Source organism: Nesoenas mayeri (genome assembly GCF_963082525.1).
Source record: "Nesoenas mayeri genome assembly, chromosome: 15".
Classification (NCBI taxonomy): Eukaryota; Metazoa; Chordata; class Aves; order Columbiformes; family Columbidae; genus Nesoenas; species Nesoenas mayeri.
In genome coordinates, this window is record NC_137559.1 from 7,917,233 (window position 1) to 7,945,004 (window position 27,772).

At 41.2% G+C, this 27,772-nt stretch overlaps 1 protein-coding gene across 1 annotated transcript; it reads right to left on the reverse strand.

Annotated features, from left to right (window-relative positions):
- Positions 1-2,319: 2,319 nt before the first annotated feature.
- LOC308046240 (acyl-coenzyme A synthetase ACSM4, mitochondrial-like) lies at positions 2,320-27,719 on the reverse strand (the record flags this gene model as incomplete). Its single annotated transcript, XM_080353968.1, has 13 exons — positions 2,320-2,406; positions 3,044-3,163; positions 3,802-3,901; positions 4,030-4,157; positions 5,293-5,394; positions 5,533-5,613; positions 5,881-6,004; positions 6,988-7,067; positions 7,957-8,113; positions 8,978-9,121; positions 25,863-26,070; positions 26,475-26,685; positions 27,522-27,719. 13 exons carry the CDS (start codon positions 27,717-27,719, stop codon positions 2,320-2,322), a joined length of 1,740 nt encoding a protein of 579 aa, XP_080210094.1.
- Positions 27,720-27,772: the final 53 nt, after the last annotated feature.

Genomic DNA, 27,772 nt, shown 5'->3' on the forward strand with positions numbered 1-27,772 from the left:
AAGGTTAGATAAGTGACCGTTGAAATACAGCTTAATTTTCTTTTCTGTTCTTACAAAGGATGAAGCTATTCACAATCTAGTACAAAATTATATGTATACTCTTGATTAAATTATTTTCCATATGGAATTTCCATGGCCTGAGAAAAGCCGCAAAGTTTTGCCCTTTGTCCCAGGTTTTAAGGTTTGTTTTGTATTCATTTACCTGTTGTCCCAGGTCTTCAGCTGTAACTGTTTATCCTTACGTGTCTGATGCATGGATCTCAGTTTTGGTCAAATTTCATTCTCCAAGAAAAAGTAACTTGTTTAACAGTGGAATTACTTATTACTTAACAGGAGGTTTCACAGTAATATTTAAACTGCTTATCAGGCTAATTAACTCAACCTAGAACTTGTACAACTTAATCTTTTCAGAGACATCTGTCAGCACAAAAAATCTGGATGGAGATTTCCCCCCAGCACAGATACTTTGTCAAAACCAACAGTAATTCATGGTGTTCCCCATGCTACATGACATTGTGGTAGAGAAATACTGACCAGCTGTAAGTAATCCTGTAGGATATCATTTGCTCCTGAGAAAGACACATAGGACGTGGATATAAAATTGTTATTATGTCCCTAAGTGCCACCCACTTCAGGAATCAGGATTATAAAGCAGAAATTTATTTAGGTGGTACTTCCATTTTAAATGAAAACTCTATTAAAACGGACCTGGTGGAAAGAATTGATCTAAAAAGGTTTTACTGGTAAAAAAAGGTCTTTTAAATATTCACTGAAATGGATGTTAATAAAGGGGTTTTATGTGATATTCTGGGATATGAATTTATTTTTATTGGTTTTTTTCTCTTACTTAAGGAAACAACTGTCAGTAAAAATATCAAGTTTTTCATCAAATGTAACATTTGATTGTGACCTCTACTGTTAATGCTGAAAACCAACAGATCACCTTTCATTCCTTTAGCAGAAAAGTTTAATCTTTTTGAGTATTCTTTTTAATCATAAAGTAAGATATTTCTCCTATCTTAGTCTGCTCTAATGATTTAGCTGTAATCTACAGATTTCAGAGTATTGCAATGACAAAACCTGCACAATAGCCTGTAAAGAAGAAAAGAGAGAAAGAACATTCAGGAACAGTATTCCCAGACTGGAAATGGCCTTCGAGACTGGCAAGATGAAAAACATTTTAAATCCAGGATTCCCTTGTGGTTTACAAAAATATGTGCAAAGTTTTGCTGTGAGAGCTTTCAACAGTTTTTAGCACTTTTTCACTTGAAAACTTAGAGGTGAAAATGAAGTAAGAAACTGAGGAAAAGACATAGTAATGGCAAAGTCCTCTGAACTGCTATAGGAATCAGAAATGTTTCTTTTCCTGATTTAGTATCATCTGTTTCTTCTCAAGGACCAGCAAGACTAGGAATTCAGAAAATAATGTTTTCCTGACCTGTTTGCTGTGGATAGTACAGATTGAGGGCTGGCTGGGGTAGATCCTCTTCATTCGGCTTTCAGGACATGAGGTTCCCAAGCCAGGCTCTGTGAAGACTGAGCTTCATCTGGAGACATGAAATCCGGACGCTGTGCCAAAAAGGATTTGGAGCAAACCCCTTTCTACTTTATCATTTACTTCTTTTGAAGTAATGAGAACAGAACATAGCGCAAAACAGATCAGGCAGCACAATTCTTTCTGTGGAGTAACCTTTTTCCTATAATCATTTACACCATCGTTAACTGTGTGTAATTTGCACCTTAACCTAAAGCACTTTGTATCTTCTCTTTTCCTCCACTTTAACCATTTAAGCAGAACACAAGTTAATCGAGATGAAGAGAAGTAGTTAAAGAACACATCTTTCTCCTTCCAATCACAAAGAATTTGGGAACGTTACAGTGATAGTTTTTGAAGAGAGGATATTTCTTCACTGCTGATACCCACTACAGGACAAAGATTATTTTAATAAATTTCTTATTTATTTGTAATTATCAAAATGTTGTATTTACACTTTTTTTTTTTTTTAAGGAAGCTGTTTATATTAATTCCAGTTAAAAAAAATGAAACCTTTGTAAGCTCCCAGATCTGTCTCTTCTCTCTCCCATTCATCATTCTTAATTCTTACACCTTCCCCCTTCCAAAAATGTGTAGATAGATGGCAAAGGTGGTTTTAATACCACACATCCTCAAGCTATGTGAGCATTATCTCCTTCCCCCCACCAATATCTTGTTTTTCCATATGTTCTCCAAGTTCTCTGGGTCATGACCATATGCCAAGTGTGATGTGCTATGGCTGGTATGGATGATGGAAATTTTCTCTCCCCAGTTTCCAGGTCATGTTATCCTCTTCCCCACTCTTGGTTCCTTAGAACCTTTCTCTGGATTTTCCCAGTAGCCGTCTTCGGCAGATCCTGAACAAACTCCACCTGAAAGGCAAAAATGTTCACTTGTAGCCAAATATATTCTGATTAATCTCCAAGGTGCAAGGAAAGACACATCTGTGTTATGGCTGGGGTAGAAAGATGGGAAGCTGTACAGCCTGGAGCTGGGATGGTGAAATTGCTCACTACACGTCTGAGCTGACTGCACAGGCAATACCCGCAGGGATAAGTACCACAATCCTGACGAAGTGAGCGTTACAATGGTCAGGACAGGGAGTTACTGGCGTCTTTCCTGGCTGTAAGGGATGGATTCCAACCCCTCTACTGCCAGCAGGAATTTCGCCTTTGCTTTGGCTGAGAGTCTGAACAGACTTCACGGGAGGAACTGGTAAGAGCTGGATGCCTTGTCCCATTTGAGTCGCTGTGAAACCCTAGGATTTCATAAAAGGAAGACTGGACCTTGATAAAGATAAGTTATAGTATCACTTCTACTCTCTGTGTCCTTTCTAGTACACACAGTGAGGCCAAGGCTACAGCTGTAACAGAGCCTGTAATTTATTTTATTTTATTTAGCTATGGTTGGACTATTTGTCAGAATGCAGTTAAAGAGAAGCCAAGGCAGGACAAAAACTCTTCAGTTGCTGATCTAATTAGAAGACCTGTCTTTCTGTGCTGTACTCACCTTCCTTGGATACTTGTAAGGTGCAGTCAGCTTCTTGACATGTTGCTGAAGCTCATGAGTTAACTTTTCTGGATCATGTGATACAAAAGTAGGAGCCAAAACAACGAAGGCTTTGACTACCTGTGCCACAAAAGTCAAGGGACTCCATTAACTTCCAGACATGGGAATAACAGGATGCATTTGTTGCCAAAACTGAGTAGCAAAATTGAGAAACGCCAAAAATTGAAGTTTTTTTCCTTTAATTTCCCTTTTCATTGGCCCTTTTTACAGAGTGCCAAGTTATGAACAACATACTCTGCAGCATAAGACTTTTTGCTATTTTTCTGCGTTTTTTTCTTCTTAACTTGACACACTACCAAACTTTCAAAAAGTTCTAGAACAGAAAAAAAAAAAGAGCTGAAAATCTCAGCCCAGAGCTCAAAGAAACATTGCAAATACAACAAGAAAAATTAAACACTGGATATCATTGCCAGCATGTGCTTAGTGACAAAAAGGGAAATAAACCAAATTCTATTTCTTAGACAAAAGATGTCACAACAAATTTGAAGAGACAAACTTCTTCCCACATCAAACCCTGTAAACAGGGAAATAATTCTGAAATTCTAAGATCTGTCAAGGTATGGTTTTAAAATTTTTTTAACCCATTTTAATTTTGAAACTTGCAACATATTTAATTCCAGTGAAGCCTAGTACATACAGGGAACTTCATGCTTAGAATAAGGCGCATTGCTTTTTGTATCTCTTGGTTTTCTTTTTACCTCTCCTCGAACTGGATCAGGACTGCTGACCACAGCTGACTCTGACACTGCCGGGTGTTGTATTAATGCACTTTCGACTTCAAATGGGCCAATACGATACCTAGCAGAAAATGCAGATATGACAGATGTAGCAAGTTAGCCATTCACCTGATCTTTCCAGACTGAACTTTGAGATAAACAGAGCATCATTAACATGCAAATGAGCAAATCTAAAAGTAACTGACTTACCCAGAAGAATTAATTATATCGTCATCTCTTCCAACAAACCAGACATACCCGTCTTTATCCATAATCCCTCTGTCCCCAGTGACATAAAAATTCCCACACAGAGAGGCAGCAGTTTTCTCTGGATTATCCTGACAACAATCAAACATTTAAAAAAATGTAATGCCTTTACTTTGCAGTGGTGCTAAAATTAATCAAGATAGTTATTTTAAATTGTTGTCAAAACTAGTATGTTCAGTACTATTTTATGCCTTCAGTTAAAAAAAACCAGAGCTGCATGAATTAGCAGTTTTGTGGTAGAAATACATGAGAGGTGAAAAAGAGCATTTGTGTATATATGGATTAATATTCTAGAGAAAAAAGGGTGTGCTCTATCAAAATGCTCATCCATCACAGCAAATTACTGAAACGTATAACCCGTTCTCTTCAGAGAAACAATTTATCCTTGCAGGGGGTTGCCACAATAACCTCCTGTCAATGGAAACTTTTCACCCCTAACCTTCAAAACCAAAACACAAATGAGATGACCTACACGAAAACTTCATTATCTACATTGATTTATAAGGTCTACATTAGAGAGGAAAGAGACCTTGACAACAGAAGACATAATGAAAAACTGAAGTAATAGTAATGAACCAAAAGAAGATTTTTTTTATCACATTGCAAGCAATTACTTTGTGCAAATTGTTGTTTGAGGATGGTACAAATATCCAAATATCATGGGGATTCAGAAAAGAATTAAACACACAGATAGGTTCCCCAAAACTTTTTCAATATAATTGTTCAAATGCAGTGGAGAATATATTTGCCTGACTGTAGTGTTTTCTGAAGTATGCACCACCATAGCCTGACTACTAGCTTAGATGGACCCTTGACCTGAACCATGGCCATTCTTCTGACATGTTTTCAATGGTTTTCAAGCCTGGTCTGCTTTCAGTGGACAGAACCTTCCCATTTGAATACTGATGTCAGCTTACAGATGCCACTTCCACAAAGCCATGATTGTCTGCGCTTGAGGGTTTTGTGTTGTAGCTTGTTTTTTGTGTCGTTGATCTTGTGCACATCATCTACGTGACAGGCAGCTGTACACAGGGCTTCTCAGACACAGGTGATACACGCAGGCTGCAGATACATGCACGCTGCAGGGGATAACTAGAGACCTTGTGAAGATGCTGGATGAAATTATGCTCCTCAGTAAGTCAACAGTACCTCATCCTGGGTCCCTCGAGCTCCTCAGCATGCACAGACAGGCCAACTCCAACTTACCAAGTACTCAGAGAACATACAGAATGGTCGCCTAGGCTGAACTCGGATTGCGATGCAGCCTTCTTCTCCTGCAGGCAGGACAGCCCCACGGTCATCTATGATCTGCAGAATGGACATAGTGCCACTGCTTCGATTAGCTCAGTCGAATATCCGCATTATAGCCCAGTGAAGACAGAGAGGGACTGACTTACTCTTATACCCACAACTGCAGCTGAGCTCAGATGTAATATATCAACATACCTGCACGTCATAAGGCGGAACAGCTTTTCCCAAAGAGCCAGGTTTAATTTCCATTCCTTTCGTATTGGCACATATTGTTACCTGCATAATAGGGTTTTTTTTTTAAATTTGTGCAACATCTTCTAGACTTCATTATTGGCTAGCTTTTATTATTGTCATAGTATTTCCTATAAACATTAAAATGTGCAGCTAGTTGATTTTGGAATTATACAATCATAATTATATACAGCCTTTTTTAAAAAGTTCATTTATATGTTTCTCACCTTTTCCATTGATTTATCAAGCACATTGTGCCTCTGGTATTGTTACCTTTGGAAGGGTATACTGCAAGAATTAATGCAAGCGTACTGTTTCAGTCTGGCCATAACCTTCATAGATATCCAGCCCTGTCTGGATTTTCCACTTTGCCATCACTTCAGGGTTGAGTGCTTCCCCTCCAGATAAACAGTGTCTCAGACTCGTGAACTTGTAGCTTGAGAGGAATAGCAAATCAAATAATATTGTTAACTTCTGAAAAGAGCAGTGAATGCTATGAACTGGGCAGCCTCCCTCATCTTTCAAAGTACGTACACATAAACTTCACAAGCTACTTTGGAAATGACAATAATCAGCCTGTTCCACAGTCCGGGACTGGACTCCTACACTGCTTGTGTTACCACCGAGGATAATGTGCTTTATTTCTGAGTCACTGGAAGTAGGGTTTTTTTTGCTAGAAAAAGGGTGAGCAAAGGTGTTTTCTTGGAAGAGCTGACAAGAAGGGAGACATCTGAACAAGCACATCAGCTGTTCATGGAAAGCTGAGTTATGTGCCAACATCCAAGATCAAATAAGCCACTGAGAATTTTCTAGAGCAAAAGGAAAGTTGAATAGGAACACAAAGTCTGAGCTCTCTGCTAAACCAGGTTTGGCTTTTGTCAGAATAAAAGACCTATGTGAGAAGAAGAAATACCTTATGGAAGGTGTGAAAACTCCTTACAAATCACCCTGACCACTTGTCATAAGCTGAGTATTTCACAGTGTAGCGAACTGGTGGGAACAGCTGCCAAATAGCTCTCAGCACGTAGAAGTCCTCTAATCACTCACTGCATTCTCAAATATGTGACAACAGTTCTACTGTACTCCAGTAGTTCCCTGATCCAGTGCTGCCTGAAACCCTGACTTCAGTGTCACTGTAAACCACATGTTCAAAGGAAGTGAGAACTTAAAAAAAATCTCACTTGTTCCCTCTGTGTTGTCTTTTCAAAGATCCACTCCTGAAGCCTGAATAGCCTAAAGTTTGACTAGTTATTCTCATATTTCAGAACTTAGCTTTCTTTTCTGAGAGCAAATTTCGCTAATTAGATTTCCTTTAGCTGAAACAAATCAAGCAACGTAAGGAACGAAACAGCCAGAGCTGTCACAGCATTATATCCCAACCTCTCCCTGCTACCCCTGCAACAGACATGAGCGCAGTACCTGCTCAAATCGTGTTGGACCAGCATTCGGTAGGCAGTGGGAGCCGTGCAAAAGACAGTGATGGGGTATCTTGAGAGAGTCTAGAAAAACAGAAAGTTTTGTTGAAAGGAAAATATAACAGCAGGTCTGACCTTGTAAATGTGCAGGTGGTTAACACAACCTACGTGCTCAAATGTCCACAAAATGAAAATCATAAAACGCAACCAACATACATTCAACACAGAGAATAACTACAGATTAGTAACTATGAATCCTGACTGCAGAGTGGCCGTACCAGTCCATCCCACTGCTGCAGAAAATACGGCACTTTCTGTCCAAAAAAAAAAAATCACTCACGTAACTGAATGACCACTGAGAGCAGCAGTTCCAATTAAGATTGTTTTCTCCTTCCCAAGGCAATTGCGTCCCAGGCTCAAGGCTAAGTGACAATAGTGATCTGGACCAAAGCTTTTCCAGTTCTATTCTTGGGGAAGTCTGGGTCTCCTCTCCACGAAAGGGGCTAACGTTGAGGAGAACAGGCCAGCTGACTGATTTTGTGAAATGGCAGAAAGGAAGAATAGGTTTTGTGGCAACTGTTAAGAATTCAGGATAACAGGGTCCTGATTCAGGTCTATGCCATATTCTGAATACTGGCCCATGCTCACCCTGAGCCCAAAGTAGCTGGAAGTCCACACCTGAAGTAGAGCTTTAGGCCAAGTGTGGGACAAAACAGCAGTGAGCTTGACTTCTTTTTATCCCGCATCTTTCACCACACCTCCCCCATACTGCAGCCATATCTCATGGTGTAACCAGGAGGGAATGGCTTGTTCCTCTAGCAAGGGGCACAAAGGGAGGGATAACTGCTTGGTATGTGGGAAGTACTGTCCCTGCTGCTACAGAGCAGTGGGAACCCATGCACTGGAGCCCAGCTGGTTTGTCTTATTTGTGCAAAATGGAAATAAAACTCCCAGTGTAAAATAATACACTTACCTCTGCAATAACTGCTGGCTTGAACTGCGGCATATTGTGTACAAAGACACATGATCCACAGATCCATGGTGCAAAAACACTGCCCCAAGCTGATTTTACCCAGCCCGTATCTGAGGTATTCCACATCGTATCTGAAGGAGTCAAGTTCATCCAGTACCTGGTGATAAAGCAGAAACCAAAAAAATGGTTCACAGAGTGTGAGAGATTCAGGCAGAGGTCATAGCATAATTAAAGGAACAGGTGGGAAGCTTCCATTACAAGATGCAGCATCAGCAAGTGGGGCTCTTTAGAAACTTAAGAGAATCTTAACCATTCTCTTATTTCCCTTTATTTGCTCCCATTTAACATTTCCAGTGTTTGTGTTTCTCTTCAACAGTGCAAAACATCCTTGGCTTAAGTTGCAGAATCTGGATCTAGATCAAAAACTGAACAGATTGTTTGGTGTTGGCTTTCCCCATCTCGTGGATTATAGACATCAGCTAAATCACATCTTATTTCTCTGGGAAACTAACCAAATTACTTCTATGGACTCTATACCACCAGCTTCCAACTCAGAATGCCTTGGGAAATGGATCCTTTGATTTTCATGAAATTTCTCACTCTTTGGGAAGCATAAATAAAAGATGTTCAATGAAAGCAAATAAGTAGCAAGCCACAGTTTCATACTGAACTGTAACTTTTAATGTATAATGCTATGGTCCAAGGTTGCTCTGTCTCTCAAGGAAGTTTTACACAATACTAAAGCACTCAACTTTATCTGGTTTTGCTATAAGGAGACTATCCCTACAGCTACTCTGCAGTCAGCCCTTGAGTGACAGAACACTGTGTGTGATGATCTCAGCTGAGTCTTCAAGAAGCTTTTAATAATGAGGGTTTCACTATGAGAGGGGGAAGGAAAGGAAGAAGCAAGATCCTACACTCATTAAATGCCTACATTTACTGGAGGTTTTACGGTCACATTTTCAATGTAACCGTAATCATGTCACTTAATCAGGACACTGGGCGCAACTGCAAGGTATACCTGCCACTGGTTGCAAATCCGATGCCATAACTGCTGTGGGACTGCACCACCATTTTTGGAGAGCCTGTACTTCCACTAGTAAAATAGATCAGCATTGGGTCTTGACTCCTTGTCTTGACACATTTATGGTCAGCAGATGTCACCCTGCAGAAGAAATAGTATACGATGGTTACTCCATGTAGGGGATTTTTGTACTTAATGCAGTGATTACAGAGATCTGGGAGAGGGATGTAAAAACCTAACTCATTAGTGTTTTGGAAATCAATCCCAAAATTCAGCAATGTCACCTGACTGATACAGGTTCCTTCACCTCACAGGGATGATGGCAGAACAGCTGGATACTCACGCAAAGAGTTCTTTGAGGTTCAGCCATCCATCTCTGCTCCCTTTGGCTACAATTAGTTTGCTTTTCAGAAACTGGCACTCAGGCATGACAGATTCCACTGCAGGTGCCAGTGTGTCATTGGTAATAATGCACTTGGCCTTTGAAGCCTGGAGTCGGTATAATATGTCTTTGGCTGTTAATTGGGATGTTCCTGGAATAAAGACAATTCCTGGAAAAAAGCAACAAGCAATTTAGAAAACTGACCATTTCTCTTTATTATGTTCACAGGACAAGACCCCAGCGACAAAAAGGCTGAGCTACTTGTCAAAAACTTATTATTCCAGAAACAGGAGTCAAACACAACTCGTACTTGAAAGCAGAGCTTGGGCAAAATTGTGGCCTAGAAATGACCTGGGATCATGTGGTGCTGAAAGGCCTCCAAATCCTGCAACACTGATGCTGAGTTTTGTGCCATCCATATTAAAGGTGTCTGGATCATCAGTAAGATCCAGATTCAAAGATTTTTGAGAACTTTGATGCTTTATATCTCCGGAAGGAAGTGTTGGGATTATCATCCTTTTAAAAATATGCATAAAACCAGCATTTGGATTATATTTGCATCTGCAATAAAGCAATTGTTTATTTCAATAAGGAATTAATACCTTTGATATGGGATAAATAGACTGATATCAGGTAATTTACATACATTGTTCAGTCAACATATCCCTCAAGCTTGGATTCATTTTGTAATGTGAACACACGTAAGTTTGGATACTGAGTGCAATGTGACTGAAATCACATTTTCAGGGGGGAAAGTGGGACAGGAATCAATTTAGTGCATTTCTATACCTCCTTTTCCCAAGGATTTCAATAGATTTGACCTACAGATTTATTTCAGTCTTCTTGCACCTTCAGAGGTGTCCACCAAATTTTACAATTGGGAAACTGAGGCACTGAGATACTGAATGATATTCCCATGTCATAGCTCAGAAAATCTTGGATGCAATAGAACTGGATTCCCTGGGTCTTGGCCCCATTTACAACCTGCAAGAATCACAGAGCTTATGTAGAAGAAAAATACTTGATCATGTCCCTGTTGATGCTGAGCTGTTTCATCATGGAACTTTAGCAGTCTAAAAATGCAATAGGTCAAATTCTTCCTAGGAATTTGTAAAACTGTAATGGCAGAGTAAGAAAAAAAATGTATTGAATTATTAACCAGTCTAGCCACATAACTTACATTATCAGTGTGGAGAGTTTTACTGCAGTATCTGGTCAAACCTGGCCTTAGATTGTAACCCTTCAAGCCTCTCTAGCCTCAGCTGAGTGTGCCATTTAACTGGACCATGTCTGCTCAGCACCTGCTACAATAGCGCTTTGGTTCCTGTGTGGGTGCTGCCAAAAGCATAGGCAGGGCACAGCAGCTTATTCCTGTTTACATTTTTTTCAAATGAATTTTGCATATTTTTCATATTTTCTATTTATTTTCTTTCTGCATCCAAGAGATGAGTGAGATCACTCACCTGTTCGCATACAGGCTACATTCAGTAGCCACCACTCAGGAACACGAGGCAGAACTGCTATAACTCTGTCTCCTCTCTGCAAACCACATGCCTCAGAAAGTATATTAGCTGCTTTCCTAGAGAGATATCCCAGCTCTTCAAAGCTCCACTTCACCTCCTCTCCCTCATCATTTACCCACCAAAAAGCTGGATTTGCTGGTCGCCTTCCATCCTAGAACACACAATAGGAGATTTAAAATACGAAGACAATCCTTCAAAGGACTAATTTCAATCCAAAATAACTTCAGACTAAGCAAATAATCTCTGGCAACTAGTCTCTTAAAGTGATACCTGTATTTCTGACAAAGAAAATAAAACTGTGTATTCTATTCTGCAGCTAATATGATCCAGAATCCACCAGGAAAATTGGTTTGTGTCATCTGAGATTTGTTCCAATGCCTATGAAGTAAAAGAAAAATACTACCTTTTCCAGCTGCGACCACTCATCTAAGACATCACTTGCAAAGTTGAAATATTCTGGCAGTTCCTTTTTACACTGGTTTACAGCGTCATAATATGAAACAATCTGCGATGTAAGAAGCCTGTTGCATCCATGGAATAATCTGCAAGGTGACTTGAGAATCCGCAGCCACTGAGGAATCCATGATTTAATAAATGTTCTCATGATAAATGATGTTTTATCAGACAGTGGGGAAAAAAATCAGATACACACCTACAGGAATCAGTCATCTGAAATGAAAGAAAATACATTTAAAACCAGCCACGTATCGGATGCTGTCTGGTTTGTGATGTTGGATAAACTAATACGAACCAGCCTGAATAACTAGGTTCTTGCTGGGCTTCCTTATTTTACTCCATTATTTTATGTGATTCTTAAAGTAAGCGTTCCTCTTTTTCTGGCAAAGAGATTGTACACTATTCTTTCATCATAACCGTTATCCTCTACTTTGTCAGCTGATGAATGAATCTCATTCCTCATTCACTCACACATCTCACTTCACAGTCCTTTTCTAAATATCCATATCTTGACTCCTGTACATTTTATATCTTATTTTGCCTGCTTTCAGAAATAAAATGCCACTAGTTAGAGAGTGTTTTGAGGACCCTTTGTTTATCCCCTTGATTTAAAAGTCTCTGTAATTATGCTATGTCTTAAACACACACCAGAGGGCGATTCACACTGAACTTACACACCAATAAAACGGATGAATCTCTGATTTATTTCTTTGTGAGTTCTGTTTTCATTGGAGCCATAGAAGAAACACAAAATAAACACTAGGCAAGGAAAGGTGAAATGCCAAAGACTTCCATTTGCTTTGCACTTCAGCTGAAGTGTACAACTTCGAAGATGATACAGGTTGTAAAACAAACTAGCAAAGAAAATTCCAGCACTTCCAGTTTCTTCTAGTCTTTCCTATACAACATAGAGGCACATATGGAAGAGACAGAATGGATGATACTGTATTTATTTAAAGCTCAGCCTTGCAAGTAAAGAAAACTGGATTTTTACTGATCGATGCAGAGTCTTCTGATAACCTTGTTTTGAGTGTAATCAAGTCCTTAAGAATCTACCCCCCCATTAAATCTAAGGGAAATATTCCCTCAATTCAAGGAGCCAGTTTTGCCTTTAAATCCTCCTGTGCCACAACCTTGTCCTTGTTTAACAGACAACAGTGCGTACCCATCTCACAGGGGTAACAAACAGTTACTTTCACCTTTCCATTACATATTGCAAGTGTAGCTGCAGTGACAGCTTCAAGCATTCGAATGGACATACATATACACCTCAACTGAGAAACCATAAAGCCTTAATATTTTATGCACTACTCCTTAAAACGGGCTCTCTAAATAAACAATCTATGTGAACATGCAACTATTCGGGGAACTTACATAATGAGAGACAAAGTAATATTCCCCAGATCACAAAGGAAATCTGTGCAGCTGCCAGAAACCAGCTTCAGAAATCCAGAACAAACGCAAGGATGGAAAAATTTCTCTTCTCAACCCATTCTCAATGACAGAGACACAGAGAATGGGAAGGAATCCCATGCTCCCCAGAAAGTGCGATTTGTTCTGGCCCTGTACCAACATGGGGTAAAGGCTGAGCTCCAGCCTTTGCTTCAACACTCTAGGATCTGCCTTAGGCCTATGTATTGTGAGAGAATCCCAACCCTTACCTTGTTGCACACCATGAACTACTTACCAGTCCCACAATATTTATCAGGAGAGGCCTGCTTTGATGTCTTCTCCCCAGCGGCCCTATAGTCCTCCTAACGCCCTTCAGTTCCACCCTCACAGTGGCTCAGGTCTTCCTTCTTTCAGGTCAGGTTTATTATAAAAGCATACGCTGACTTTCTGCCAAGCGCTGGCAGGCCACTGTCACGAGCTGGGCAAAGTACGCAGGGCAAGTAGCCAAAGAAAGTAATGACCCAGAAATGCGCCACTCTGCTGCCCTCATCCCAACTGCATTGTGCAACAAGAAAGTAGATGAAGGGGTGACATAAAAAGGGTGGGGAAGGACACAAGAACAGAGGTTCAAGATTCTCTTTGTTTTTTGGGAAGGCACAGAGAACAATGTCTGAAAACAACGCAAACAGCACACAAGCAACGTGCATACTACTCTGCTGTGGACACAAGCCCAGCTAAGAGCACCTGATCTCAACGCCCAATTGAAACTGCTTTTCTGCTCCAGACTGTGGCATCCCCCAAACAGTCCAGTGAAGAGCATTCATGTTCAAGGCTTTCCCAGGCCAGAGAGGCAGAAACAGCCCCCAATATGCTCCAGCCCAGGGGGAAAATTACAGTGCATTAGCCCATGTCAGCAACTGACCGTACTGCAACTCAGAGGAGACACGTTAAATGTACCTAAATACGCCGTTTTTGCAAAGAAGTGGGTATTAAGTTGTTCTTCATTTTCACTGCAGTATAACAGGTTGAAGCACAGCAGGCAGCATAGGAAGGAATAAAGATTACAATTTATCTGGAAGGTGAATGATGCACTGGAGGATCATGGGCTTTGTTATCTCCATTCATGGCAATATTTAAAACCATATTAGTCAAATAGCTATCAAGACTAGTTTAGATACGGTTTAACTTGCCTTAGGCCAGAGCAATGACCTCTCCAAGTCCCTTACAGCCCTCGTGCTGTGAGCCTTTAACTTGGCCAGTGGCATGTTTTGGGAAGCACAAAATGGACATAGAGCCCATGCTAACACCACTTTCTCCGGCCTATCAGAAGAATTCAGGAAAAGGCCCAGCCCCAGTGAATATTTGACTCCCCAGATCTCTGAGAATACCTGCTCCTGTCCTTCCAGCAAAATGCTTTCAGTTCCAAGATAAACATGGGGATAACCTGAGGATAAGCACACAAGCAGTGCAGACCTTGCACTGCTTCTTTGTGTGCCAAGTGCACTTTCCTTTATGAAAAAGTGATGTTTACCTTTTCTAGCAGAACATTTGTATATCCAGTGAGGCACCGAGTCAGCCATAGGATTCCTGCTGCCCGTGACTGACAATCTATGCCGAGATAATGACATTTAATAGGCAAGATGGGGGTTACTCTTAAAGACAAATGTCTCCTTTTCAAGGCACAAAAGCTGAAGGTGATATTGTTAGAAAAAACAAAACAAAACAAACAAACAACAAAAACAAACACAAGAAATAGCTGCCTATGTACATATACAGTTCGCAAAAAAGGCAATTTCTAGAAAGCAGGGAGGCATGACTTATCTTGAATCAATGATATAGATCAGGTGGTCGGCTCACTTATAAAGCCGACATCCAAAGCATACTCACTCCTGTGCTAATACTGATTTCAGCATACAGCAGTCTCCTCAGCACAGGAGGTAAAGGCAAACAGTTCAAAACCACCCAGAATAGGTATTTCTTACTGCTGAGCTTCCTATAGGAACCTAATGCAGTGTGAGAGATAGTGGAACGTGGGTGCCTTATTCCTGTAGGCTTCATCAGAAACATGTGTCAGTCAGTTTAGAAGGAAATAATCAGAAGAGAGCCACTTAAATTGTTTGTGAACTGTGCATATAAAAATGAGCAGGACAGTGGAAACGTGTCCCGCCAGGTACAAGAATCACTAAATGATGTTCTGCTGCACAGACTTACTGATGAGCATGTGTCCCTTACGTAGGTGTCTCTCACAAACATTTCTTTTATTGAATGCTTTAAATAAGGATCCAAACCGTAGAATAATCCTTGATGTTTGCATAGCAAAAGATCTCAAGTGAACTGCAAACATCAGTTTAAAAGTACCAAGGTCTGCACAGGAGATTATGGGCTGTGTCTCATTGCAGAAGAGAATGGGAAAATTCAAGGTCACACAAGAAAGTTCCCAACTGCAGCAAGATTAACATGCTTCTACTCTGATATGTTAAACATGAATCCATCCTTCATCTCAAGAGTCTTCTACAGACAAAATTGTATATCCCTAGCAAAACCATAAAAAGAGCCTATGCAAAAAATGAAAAGTGGAACTGCTAAAATGACTTTTACCATACTAGAAACTAATAGCTAGGAAATAAGTATTTAGCATGACAAAAGACATATTTACAATGTCTGCAGCAATCACTACACCATCAATAGAGATGTAGAATGAAACTGGAGGCCATCACCAATTAGCTAAAGAAGGAGGAACTCATAATGCTTTCATGTATACTCCAAGAATGCTATAGGGCCATAAAACACATTTATGTGTCAGCAAAAAATTTCTCTGACCACATTTCAATATATTTTAGTTCAGTAAGTTGCAGTATGAAAAAAAAAAGTAGCAGCTTACTCAGGTTACTGATGTGCTGAGTCTCTCAAAATACAAGATTTCTAGTTCTCTTCTCACTTTTGCCATATCCATTTGGTGTGGTTTCAGGCAAAATATACTCTTTCTCTAAGATAGAGATGACGACACATCACGATACCCACATTGTTCTTGATCCTTACGCCGTCACACTGTAAATTCCTCAGAGAGGTAAGACTGGTTTCTCATAAGTTATTTTAGATTGCCTAGAACAAGGCTGCTAGTGGCTTCAGCTGTAAAAAAATCAGCATTTTTGACAATCTGATTTAAAATCTGCATTTCCTTTCAGTTTTTCAGGCTTCACTTTCAAAGTACAGGTGATTTCACGTTAATCTTGTTCACTGGTTGTCCATGGAAAACAAACCCAACAACATTAGAGTTGCTGACATACGAGACAGATAAAATATAAAAATGTATTTAAATCCCCAAATATGTAGACTTTATTATAGCTCATGAAATGAAAAATGTGGCAATCCTCCCACATCCACCACCCTTCTTTTGGAGCACGAAGGAGTGTGTAAGATTTGCTCTATATGACCTTTAGAGGAAAGCATTCTTACAGCAGTTCCTAAAACAGGGGAAACTCCAGTTGTCAGAGAAGGTGCTGAAAAATGCAATGTTGTTCTCCATTGTGGGGCCGCCTTCTCCCAAAGGCAACACGCAAACACTGTCTGAGCAAAGTGGCTGCAGAAACGGTGCTACAGTCCCCTCTCTGCAAGTGATTTTAAAAAGTGACCGGCTGCACCTCAATTGCTATCAAAACCAAACGAGAATAGAAATTCAAGAGGACACCACAAGGGTGCTTTCAACTCTCCTAGTTCTGTGACCCTTTTTATTTCTTCCCATATCTGAGCCAAAGAGCTTGAGTTGTTCTCAGGTGCTGGATAATTTATTTTCAGGATTTTCTGTACCCATGATCAAGTGGTGGCAATCTGTTATCTGTTAAAATGTTCCTTTGGAGGTCCACATCTGTTTTGAAAAGGACACTTCACAAAACAGCAGTGATGGAGTGTGAGAGGGAATTCAATGATGCTTCCAAAAGACAGGTCAAAAACACCACCTAGGAAAATAATTTAAAAATCTCAAACACTTAAATTACCTTTCTTTTTACTTACGACACAAAAAATATTACTGATAATGATGACATTCTCCCATTTTTAATACAATGCTGTTTCCCAAGTTGACAACCCGTGAGGAGCCTCTTGCTTCTGGCAGCTGTGGCAACACATGCTGGTTTACACAGGTGTCCCACCACCCACCCATGTCCTCCCTGGCGACGGTGCCACCAACTCTGTTACCTTTCCCCTGTCCAACCTCATACTCCACTGGCACCAGCTCTCCTCCAGTCCGGAGCCTGGGGTGCTGTGTTAGCCTCAGCAGCTGCTTTCTCTCTCGAATACCCAAAGTGATTGATGTCAATAAAAATCTAAAACAAAACTCAAGAAAAGGCTCCAAATAAGAGGAGTGATGATTTCCTGCAATACTAAAGCAACTTGAAAAATAAAGCACCTGGGAGGCAAACAGAGAATGAGGGGAATGAAAAGGAATTGATGGAAAGCTGAAGAGCAGTCTAATCACTCAGTAAAGCAGGGGAAAGGTGCGTGATGGATGTTTCCACACTGTTTCTGGGTAGTCAAGGAAACAGTTTTTATCTGTCTGATGAAGAAGGCTGTTCACTCACTGAACTTCGGTCTCGCAGTTATCAGGTGAATGTTGTGTTGGATTTTCACTGGTCTGTGAGTGCAATGACTGCTTTTTATGGGATGAAGTCCCAAACTTCTGCCAGCTCCAGCCAGGAGCTACTAACTCCACCAACCTTCACTATCTAAGCATGCTACTTACATTACTAGTTCCACAGCTCGTTACCTGCAACTCTGTCTATTCAGGTCACTCAGTGGTAAGAGATTATTCATAAAATAACTGTTTGGAATAGAAATATTTCAGAGAAAAACAGATCCTAAAACCCCCAGACAATCTACATACATATCTAATGTCCATACACCACCTTAGTATTCCCTGTATAATTTGGGAAGCTTCTAAACGGCTTCAGCTTATGTGCCTGGACTTCACCAACAATTTCTTCTGCCCCTTCCCAAGAGAGTCCTGTTTCACTGTGCAACAAGCATTTCATCTTCCAAATTCCCAGTGGTGGTAAACCAGCTGTGCAGCCTGAAGTTATTAGGAAAAAATCACTATATTGACATTGCCTCTGGTGTAAAACATTGCCTTGGAATTAGCTAGAACGTGCTGGATCCTGCTCCTCATTCCACAGCACCCCCCGGAGCCACACAGCCTCCTCCTGGTGAGCCCAGAACTCGCTCTGGCTGCTCTAGGATAAGCTGCCACACGCAGCCAGTGGGTACGATTTGAGAAAATAATGTTTGAGAACTTCTTACAGTGACATTTCTTGTGGATGGCAGCAGGGAAGATCCCATAGACTGCAAAGGTAAACTGTCTTGTGCATTGGTAAGATTGATAAGATAGCGGTATGTAATGACAGGATGTACCGATCTATTATGCTGCTGAGAAGAAAAATACAGATGCTTAGATGGAGAATACATCAAGATAGCAAGCTGTTTTTACCCCTGGTTTTAAACATACAATCACCTCTGTACCCATGTAAGAACTTGGATTTTAATTCATCTTCCAAGTGTATAACTGAATATGCTTCTCTACATTTAGTTCACACAGCCAAAATCATTGCTGCCGTAATTCCACCAAGCACAGAGAAGAGAATCACCCCAGCAAGATGACTTACTCCCATTTACTACGTTATACATACAAAAATGAGTTATGTCAAACAAGAGTTTGGTCCTGAACCCGCTCCATTTGCACTTCTAGTTCACTGCAATTCCCCCGGGTAGCACAGTGACGGAAACAGGCTGGAGCAAAACCCTGTGCATCTAAAAACACACTGTGAATTCACTAGGGTCTGTAATATGCAGGTATACTTCTTAAACCAAGGAAAATAATTTTGCCATTTAGCCATAAGAGGGAGCTCATATGTGGCTCAGAAAAAAACATGAAATAATTTGAAATCTTTATGAAAAGTTATTAAGCGAAGACAAGAATACTGGAATAGGACTGACTTGAGCAATCCTGGGAAATCCAGGCCTCAATAGAGGTTTTTCTTTCATGGAACATATATAAAAGTTTTTTTTTTTTTCTTAAAATGATGAAGTTGACAAAAATGACATGACTTCACCAAGCATCTCCTAGTGTACTCAGAGCAGATACAGTTGAGTCACAAGTTTAATACACTAACCAAACAAAAGACAGTGAAGTTTGCCTCCTGAGCCTGTACAAAACCAAGTGCTCTGATTTCTTTAACTGCTGAGCCCCCTGTGGCTGCTGCTGCTGAAAGCTGATCTTCAGTATTTTTAGTAACTTGCTCCTCCTTGCTATTGAATTTCTTCCCAAGTTCCCACCATCTAGAGTTGTGCAAACAGCAGCTTCTGCACAAATGCCACCGAAAGCGTGATTCGCCATACTGAACTTTCATTAGAGGTGCTGATATAGGAGAGTGAAATCACCTACCTTCAGCCTCTGATTAAATCTATAGCATCGACAAGAATACCTCCTTTAAACCGATAAACCTATTTGACAGGTATGCTTGTGGGAACTGGGAATACAGAGTATGGTAACCCAGCACACACAGCCTTCAGCAGAGAGCAGCTATTTCAGACACACACTAGCAAGACACACAACGTCAGGAAACTGGCTTCTGCTTTATGATTTGTACAAGGTAGTATGAAGTGTTCGGAGCACAGGCACCACCAATAGTGACTTCAATCACATTTTGACTGGTAAATGTTTATGTATGACAACAAGTAAAATCTCACCTATCACAAGTGACTTTCAAACTACTGAGAACTGGCAACTGAAAATGCCAGGTGGCCACCTAATGATTCCTCATACACAACCTGGTATATTCCACAGCACACAAGAAACTGAAGAACTTGCTTAAATCAAGAAATTCACTCAGATATTGTATGGAAGAGAGAATTTTTGAATGGCTGTCCTGGCAAGGGACATAGCATGAAAGCCAAATCCTATGCTTTGTAAAATCACAATTTACAACTCCAAGGCCAGAATTTGGCCAGCAAGAACAGGCTACACAGGCCTGTTTAAAGCAACCCATTAGAAAGATTAACCACATGAGAAATATGCTGAGGGGTTATATCACTGACATAAGCTGCAAGAGCTCCATTCTGCATTTAGACAGCAGAAGTCAAGCACTATGTGACCACTAGATACTGCTCTGCGCTTTGCTCTGTAGCCTGCACACTCCAGAGCAGACGCTTGCCTGCTTCACCTTAAAATAAATAGTATTTTAAACTAGTTGCAGTGTAGCCTGCTGCAAAATGACTTGATGGCAGTAAAACAGTCTGACTCAATTTTTGATCTTGTCGTATTGCTAAAATGCACAATACCAGGACTTGTATCTTTCGATAATCCACTGGTACTGTACGTCTTGACTCTAGCACTTACCACCATACGGACTTTTTCATATACAATTTTCATTAACCCTTTGCTGGACTCTTGCTCTGGTCCGACCAGGATGACGTACAGAGGTCAAAGGGTTACTTTATGGCTGAGATTTTAATGCCATGATCCTCAATTTGCGGCTCCAATTCTTCTGAAAATATGATAGTTAGAAAACATATTTTTTAAAGAGACTCAAGATTCCTAAAACTCTTGAAAGCTGGAAGAGAATTTACCAAATAAACAGACTGACTGTAATCTCAGTAGGGGTAATTCAGAACCAAAAAGATGGAACAATCCAGAATTAAAGGACAACTGTGACATTTCAGCTCTGTTTCTTATGTCTAAACTGAAAAGTGAAGCTGCAGCACCACAGAGGAATTTTATTACGTCTCTGTGACTATCAGATCCCTTCTGCAGCACTGAAGGAACAATTTTGACACCTAATTTAATTGAACAGACAATCCAATAAAATCTGCAATTGGTTTGAAGTCATTTTGGATTACACCTCAGGTCGATAGCTCTTCATAGCTTACTGTGATTTTGTGACACATGGAATCTTGCAGAACAGGTTTCCTACTTGTCTGAATTTCCTCATCTCCATTCTCCATCTGTGATTAAGCAGTTAATTGGACATACAGCCATTTGCAGAGGTCCCAGAAAACACTACCGATCCATCACTGATCCTCTACAGTCAGTGATAGTTTAAATGGTGACCAGAACCTCAGGTTGAATTTGGATGCCCCAAGCTCACTTTGAATCAGCTTCGAGCTCAGTCCTAAGAAGCCCAAGTCCATTTGTATTCAGCATCCTTCTGCACCTCCACTGCCTCTATATTGATTGCACAGAAATTTCTGTCATTCATTTTGATGGCCATTTCAACTCTTTTTTCCTTCCACAGGGGTCAGACAGGCCTCAGCGTTTATTACATGGGTGAAAAGAACAGGACCCAGTACTGTTTTAGTCAGCTCTACTGATCGGGCTGAAGCCATCATACATGCTGACGATTTGGCAGTGATTGGCTTTTTTAAAGTAATTCACTGTTAAACTCAAAAGGCTGTTTTCTCTTCCAACTTTGGGATATATTGCTTGCCATCACCACCAAAGCCCACACATTCAGAAGACCCAGAGCCCACCTGAAAAACTCAGGCACTCAGTTTTCTCTGCATTTTTTAAAAATGTGATTGTTTCTACTTACATTTCCACAGTTCTAGATGAGCAGTCCAGGTAGAGATAAGACCATTTCATATCCACAGCACTTTTCTGAACAGGTACTCGGGCACAGAGACCTTCCACTGTTACAGCAGTGTCTGCAGAGCCCTGGTCACAACAGACTTCCCTGTATCGTCAGAGGAAGAGCTTCTGCCAAACCGTCCCAGACTTGGTGGTTGCTGGGAAGTGGGTAGAACTGTTGACCTACCCATCCTTACTTAACTCCATCCTTTTCTTTGGCGAGACTTATCCCATTGCTGGCGTGGGTCACACTGCTACTGGAGCCTCCAAATGCAGAAAGTTGTAAACCCTGCCCAGAGTTGTAACTGATCTAAACATCCAGGCTTACCTGATGGCTGCCTTTCTATTCAAACATGGTGTAAAATCATAGACATGAATAGTTGCAGGCTGTTCTGGTGAAAGAATGGTCCTTTCCTGCTTAATTCCATCAAAAAAAGCAGTAAATATCGTCTAACATACCGAAGTGCCTTTTTTCATCTTTCCATCTGATGATTTAAACAACTTTAACAAAACGCGGTGTGGGGGGCAGAGCACAGCTCTAGGAATATCACACTAACTGTGGTTTTCTGATCCTGCCAGCTAAGAAATCTGCATGGGTAGGAAGTCATAAAATATTATGCTGTATATGATCCAACTCATGTTGTCCTTTCTCCAGCAAATTCCTACGAGTTTCCAGAGCTGAGAAAGGTTCTTCGGATTTGGGGCTGAATGATACAGAATAACAGTCAAATAGTGCAAAATTAATTTCAGCTGTCAAGTCATAGAGCCAGAAGTCTGTAAAATAGGAACACTTTTTCCTGCTTTTTCAACGTGTCCTTGAAATCTTTAATATCTGAAACACTCAATTAAGAGTTTTCTCCAACTGAAGAGACTTTTATTCTGGCACCTCTCTGCCCAGTTCAAAGCAGTGTCTGGACTCAGACCTGAACTGATAAGATCCAAAATGTGCTGGCTACAGTGCATAGTCCAAGTTTTCTCGATGTGGAAAACAGGATTCATTGCCAGAATGCCTCACGGTAACAGAGCCAGTGAACACATACAGTGTAATAGGACAAACTGTGAAAATGCTCAGAGTGCCCAGAATTTTGCTTTGCAGCCGTTGATGAAGGAAGGCAGATTTCCAGTGCTGGGCCAGATTGAGAATCCATTGGTATTGCAGTGATGCCGGAGATCTCCTGACCCCGCTGACAGCGGGTATTGCCTGCACGTGTTTGACTGGACTCTGATTTCACTCAGGGGCTGAAATGACAATACATGAGCATGAGCTAGGGCATGTCAGAAATTTAATGGGTTGAAGCCAACAAAATAGCGTCCAAGCAAACAGGGAGCTGTATTTGGCCTTCCATTAGTCACAGATTGCTCAAAAATGTGAGTGCCAGGATGTGCTGGGACGTCTCAGCATATAAATTACTATTCATCTAGCATGAAATAATTGTCTGATTAAATCAAATCTGGAGGTGCTGTTGCCTTTCATCATGCTTATTCACTGTTGGTTTGAGGGTGGACAGCATGGTGACTATTTGACAGATGTAGGAGTCAAGGTCCCTGCCTTGAAGAGCACTCAAAACACCAAACACATCTGTCAGGTCCTCTTGCAAGCCGAGTGCCCTCCTCTCTAATCCATCTCATCCTGCCGGCTGCGCAGAGCTGCTGGCACCATCCTTCCCCATCTGCAGAGCATGGAAATGCCGGGGGGTGCAGGGCAGAAGAGAGGAGCACAGGAAGGACATTGGGGACCATACACCATCCATTCTGAACCAGGTCAGCCAACACCAGCTGGACAGGTGAATGCACCAGTGGTGTCACAGCGCTCCTAGGATCTCCCCATGGATGTAATCATGACAAGCTATACACAATTTACAATGACACTGTTCTTCAGTACCTCACAAGTTTTCAGCATCCTGCCTCACCTGTAGCTCTCACTCCAACACATCCTAGCAGGATGCAGGACACAGTGGTAATAAACACTCTTTTGGGGACTAGGAACATCACTGTAACAGCATGGAGGTTTTCTGTGAGATAGTAAGAGATGTGCCAGAGAGGCCTTTCAGGATAACAGCCAGCGAGGATGTCTATGCTAACTATGGCATCCAGAAGAACACCTGTGTTGTGTTTAGGAAGGCAGGAGCACGGAAGCCTGGCAGGCAAGGTGCAGTGAGCTGTCGTGGCAGCTTTGAGCTATGGAAAGGCTGTTTGGGAATTTTTCAGGTTAAATTATTTCCTACTTGAAACTCAAACAGCTTAACACAAAAAATATTGCATTTATAGACAGGAGAGGCAAGTAAGAGGCAAATAGCAACCTTTGGACAACTGACATTTTCAGTCTGGCTGCCTGCATTCAAGCTCCTAATTTATACTTAATGATCTGGGTAAAATAACTTTATTTTCCAACCCACATTCTAAATAACATGTACTGCCAGGTTCAGGGAGTTTTGCAGATGTTTACCTCTTTTCCTTTGCATTGCTTTTGGCCATCTTCAGCAACAGACATGGCCAACAACAAGAACAAAACCACACATAAGTAGCACCAACATTTAGGCTATGAAGCAGTCAGACCAAGGGCATCCTGAGTGTATGTCACAGATAGTGTGTACAGAAATAGAAAAGGTATATTGCAGTATATTAAGATTACTGAGCAAATTAAAACTGTCAGATGTACCTTGAATTTTATCTATAATCTTGTTCTGTGATCTAGCTGCGACATTTATTGTACAAGTTATGGAATTTCAGTTACTGAGGATCGTGAAACAGCAAAGCCGAGAACAACATTTCAGAGTAAAGACAGCCTTTGTTCCTATAGTTGGTACAGCAAACAAACCCACAAACTTCACTATTTGTCCCAGGGAAAAACTGTGCATAATGAAGTGCTTGAAGACGGGAGACAGAACAAACTGAAGCTAACGAGGCTATTAAAAAACTTTACCTTGGATTTGGTCACTGAAGATAAACCTGAGGTGTGCGTATTTCTCTGTATTAACAAAAGCCACAATAGAAAGACAGGAACCCAAGCAGAAAAGAGGCCCAGGGATGCTGTTTCTTAGAACAAATGAGGAATGGCTGGCCAGATAGTGAACTTGCCTGAACATGCAAACACCTCCCTCCTGGGGAGACAACACCATGGCCTGGGCTGCTTCTGCAGCAGCAAAGTGGGGTAGGAGGTGGGAACGTCAGTCCCTAATCCCAGCTCCAACCCTTCTACCACGCGGCAACCGGATCCTCTGGGCCAAGACAAGGAAGAAAGACACCAGCAATAACTGTTGCTAGTTCAGGTAGGAAGGGAAAGACATGGAAATACCTGCCTAGGGGGTAGCCCACTGCCTCTGATCATGGGGTGGCATGAGAACAAGGGCAGCTCTGGGCAGGGACGGAGAGGGGAGCTGCTGATGCCACCCAGGTGCGATGGCAGGACCCAGCCTGGTCCAGCTCCTCCGGCTGCTGCCGTTGGGCCTCCTTGCCTTCTGCTTTCAGCACATCTTTAGCACTAATTCTTCAGTGTGTGTTATACAGGTCAGACTAGAAGATCATAACAGTCCCTTTTGGCTGTAAAAATCTATGAATAACAATGAGGTTTTTCCTGGAACAGAGAAAACAGGCGGCAGCTGCTGATTCTTTTCACTATCTTCTTTAAAACAATGAAAAAAAAAATCCAATGGCTATGGAAATCATTGGGAACTGAGTCTTAAAAGTAAAATTTGCAGTAGCAGAACTGAATGGAACTGACACTGTGAGCTTCTGATTCACTGTTCTGCTTACAAAGAGTGGAACAGATGTTGAGTCTTTTGTTTCTTAGACATCTGTGAAGATTTTTGATGTCCCTGTTGAAAAACACATCCTGCTGTTCACCCCAATGAACTCGGAGACTTTCAATGGGCTTTATGAAAACTACAAGTCTGCTGCTGCAGAATTGAAAGGTTTGTAATACTGAATCCTGCTTTGCAAATACGAATGCTGAAAGATCGATGGAAAAACACTCACCAGTGTGAAAGTACACTGCTGTCAGTCCATCTTCTATTTCTACCAAACCTTTTAAAACCAGTTTCCCTAACTATTGTTTTAATTTGTGGTTCCACTGGTAAAGAAGATATTTATTGGGTCTTGAATCCTTGTTTTGACACAGGAATGGTCAGCAGATTGGTTTCTTTAAAACAGAGAATGCAATCAAAACTTCAATGGTTACTTTACACAGACTTCAGAATGTAATGAAGTATTGTGTATTGCAGAACTCCTACTGCAAATAAGCTTCACAGAAGCTTTTCACCAAGTTAGACTATTATATGGAGTTACACCTTCCTCAAAGACAGACTTCCCCTAAAGAACAGGGTAGAAACTCCCCACAACAAGACCGCTGTTAGGTAAACAGCTCTGATGTGGATCAGTAATGAAACAGTCACGATTAACACCTTAATCTTGGCACTGGATGAGTATTTGTAGACAATGAATAGTTGTAAATGTGCACTTGTGAGCAACAGGTCTGCTTTCTGCATCATGACTGCAGTGTCCCTATCTCATACTCACTTGTACAGGTCAGTGAGGTTCAGCCATCCCTCCCTTCTGCCTTTGGACACAATTAACTTGGTTTTCAGAAACTGACACTCAGATGCCACTGAGTCCACGGCAGGAGCCAGCGTGTCACTGGTAACGATGCACGTGGCCTTTGACGCCTGGAGTCGATACAACACATCTTTGGCTGATAACTGGGATGTTCCCGGAATTATGACAATTCCTGGAAGAGCAATACAGTCAGTTTGGGATGGCATTTTTTACATCTAATTCTTTTCAACTATTAACTCTTCCCAAACTGACCTCTGAGATGAATTTGCCCTGGCACTCCCAAGCTGAACAATTATAATGGGGTATGGTGTCTGCTTGTGGTCTTCTGTAAGGAATGAAACGTGGACCTGCCTGGTGACTTCTATGGTTCTTGCCTATCTTCTGGCATCTCCATGCCTGCTGCACAGGCCACCTCTCACACCACACCCTGTGTAAATCCTTCAGGACTCCCTGCATAACTGATAGCTAGGCCACTTGCTAGATTACTACATTACTTTTCTGTCTTAAATAATATAAATTCCTGATCCTCCCTACCAGTTTGCAGCAATCGGCTTTACCAGTCTTAGACATACTGACCTGTGCGCATGCAAGCCACATACACCAGCCACCATTCGGGGATTCGTGGCAGGATCACAATAATTCTGTCTCCCTTTTGCAGTCCGCATACTTTAGTCAGCACATTGGCCACTTTCCGAGACAGGAACCCCAGCTCCTCAAAGCTCCACTTCACTTCATCGCCTTTTCCATTTACCCACCAAAAGGCAGGGTTTGGAGGTCTCTTTCCAACCTACAAAACATAGGGATTCAAACCCCAAATTTTTTCTTCTGAAGGACCATGAAATCACAGTGCAGAAGCATCTGCATATTACGGAAGATCCAAGTATTTCACAACAGACACATAAGCTACGCTACTATTTTTCCCTTGTCCTTAAGAGATCAAGATTTGTCATAGCTCAAGCTCAGATATTCCCCAATAAATTCTCCTTTTCTGAACCTGAAATCTTTACCAGCCCAACTGTATCCAGACTCAAGTCTTACTCTGGATCCTATTTCAGTTTAAGCCTTATGCTGAGCATTAATGCCTCTACAAAACATAATACTGATATCGAGTTGTGAAATACTGTTAAACAGAGGGAGCATAGGCAGAGGACAAAATAAAACAGCAGGACAACATGGTATCCCAGGACTCCTCCCAGTCGGATTGCTCAGGAAGAGGGGAGTTAAGTCGTCTCTAACTACAGGGCACCTGGGCAAATGCAGAATCCTCTTTGGAGCAAGGCAATTAAACATTTGTGGGAGAATTTTCCCTTGCATGCAATGCTATTTTTACCTGTATTTTCATGACGTGAATATCTAATATTATAGGACGCAGAAGGAATAAGCAGAGCCATTATGAGGTTAAATCAAAGTCAAAAGAGACTTACCATTGTTTTTTCTACCTACACAGAGAGCGATAAGAGTCAGAGACACTTTTGAGCTAAAGCAAGAAAGAATGAGATCTTGCTTAATTTCCTAATACAAGTTGGTTTTGGCAACTGATTATTTTGAGAATAGAGAAAAACCTAACTTCTTTCAAATGAAATTTCAAATTAAAGTATCTCATCTGCACAAAAGATCATCTACCTTTTCAATCTCAGACCATTTGTCCAGTACATCACTTGCAAAGTTAAAATACTTCGGTATCTCTTGTTTGCCCCGCCTGATGGACTCGTACTGTGAACGCACATCAGAGACAAGTAGCCTGGAGTGTCCACGGAAAGCCCTATCAGGAGGCTTCAGAGTCCACAAGGATTTTAGAGTCTGTAATTTAAACAACTTCATGGCAGAAGACGTACGTAGATGCTGTAGAAAATTAGCAGAATTGTTGCTATTAA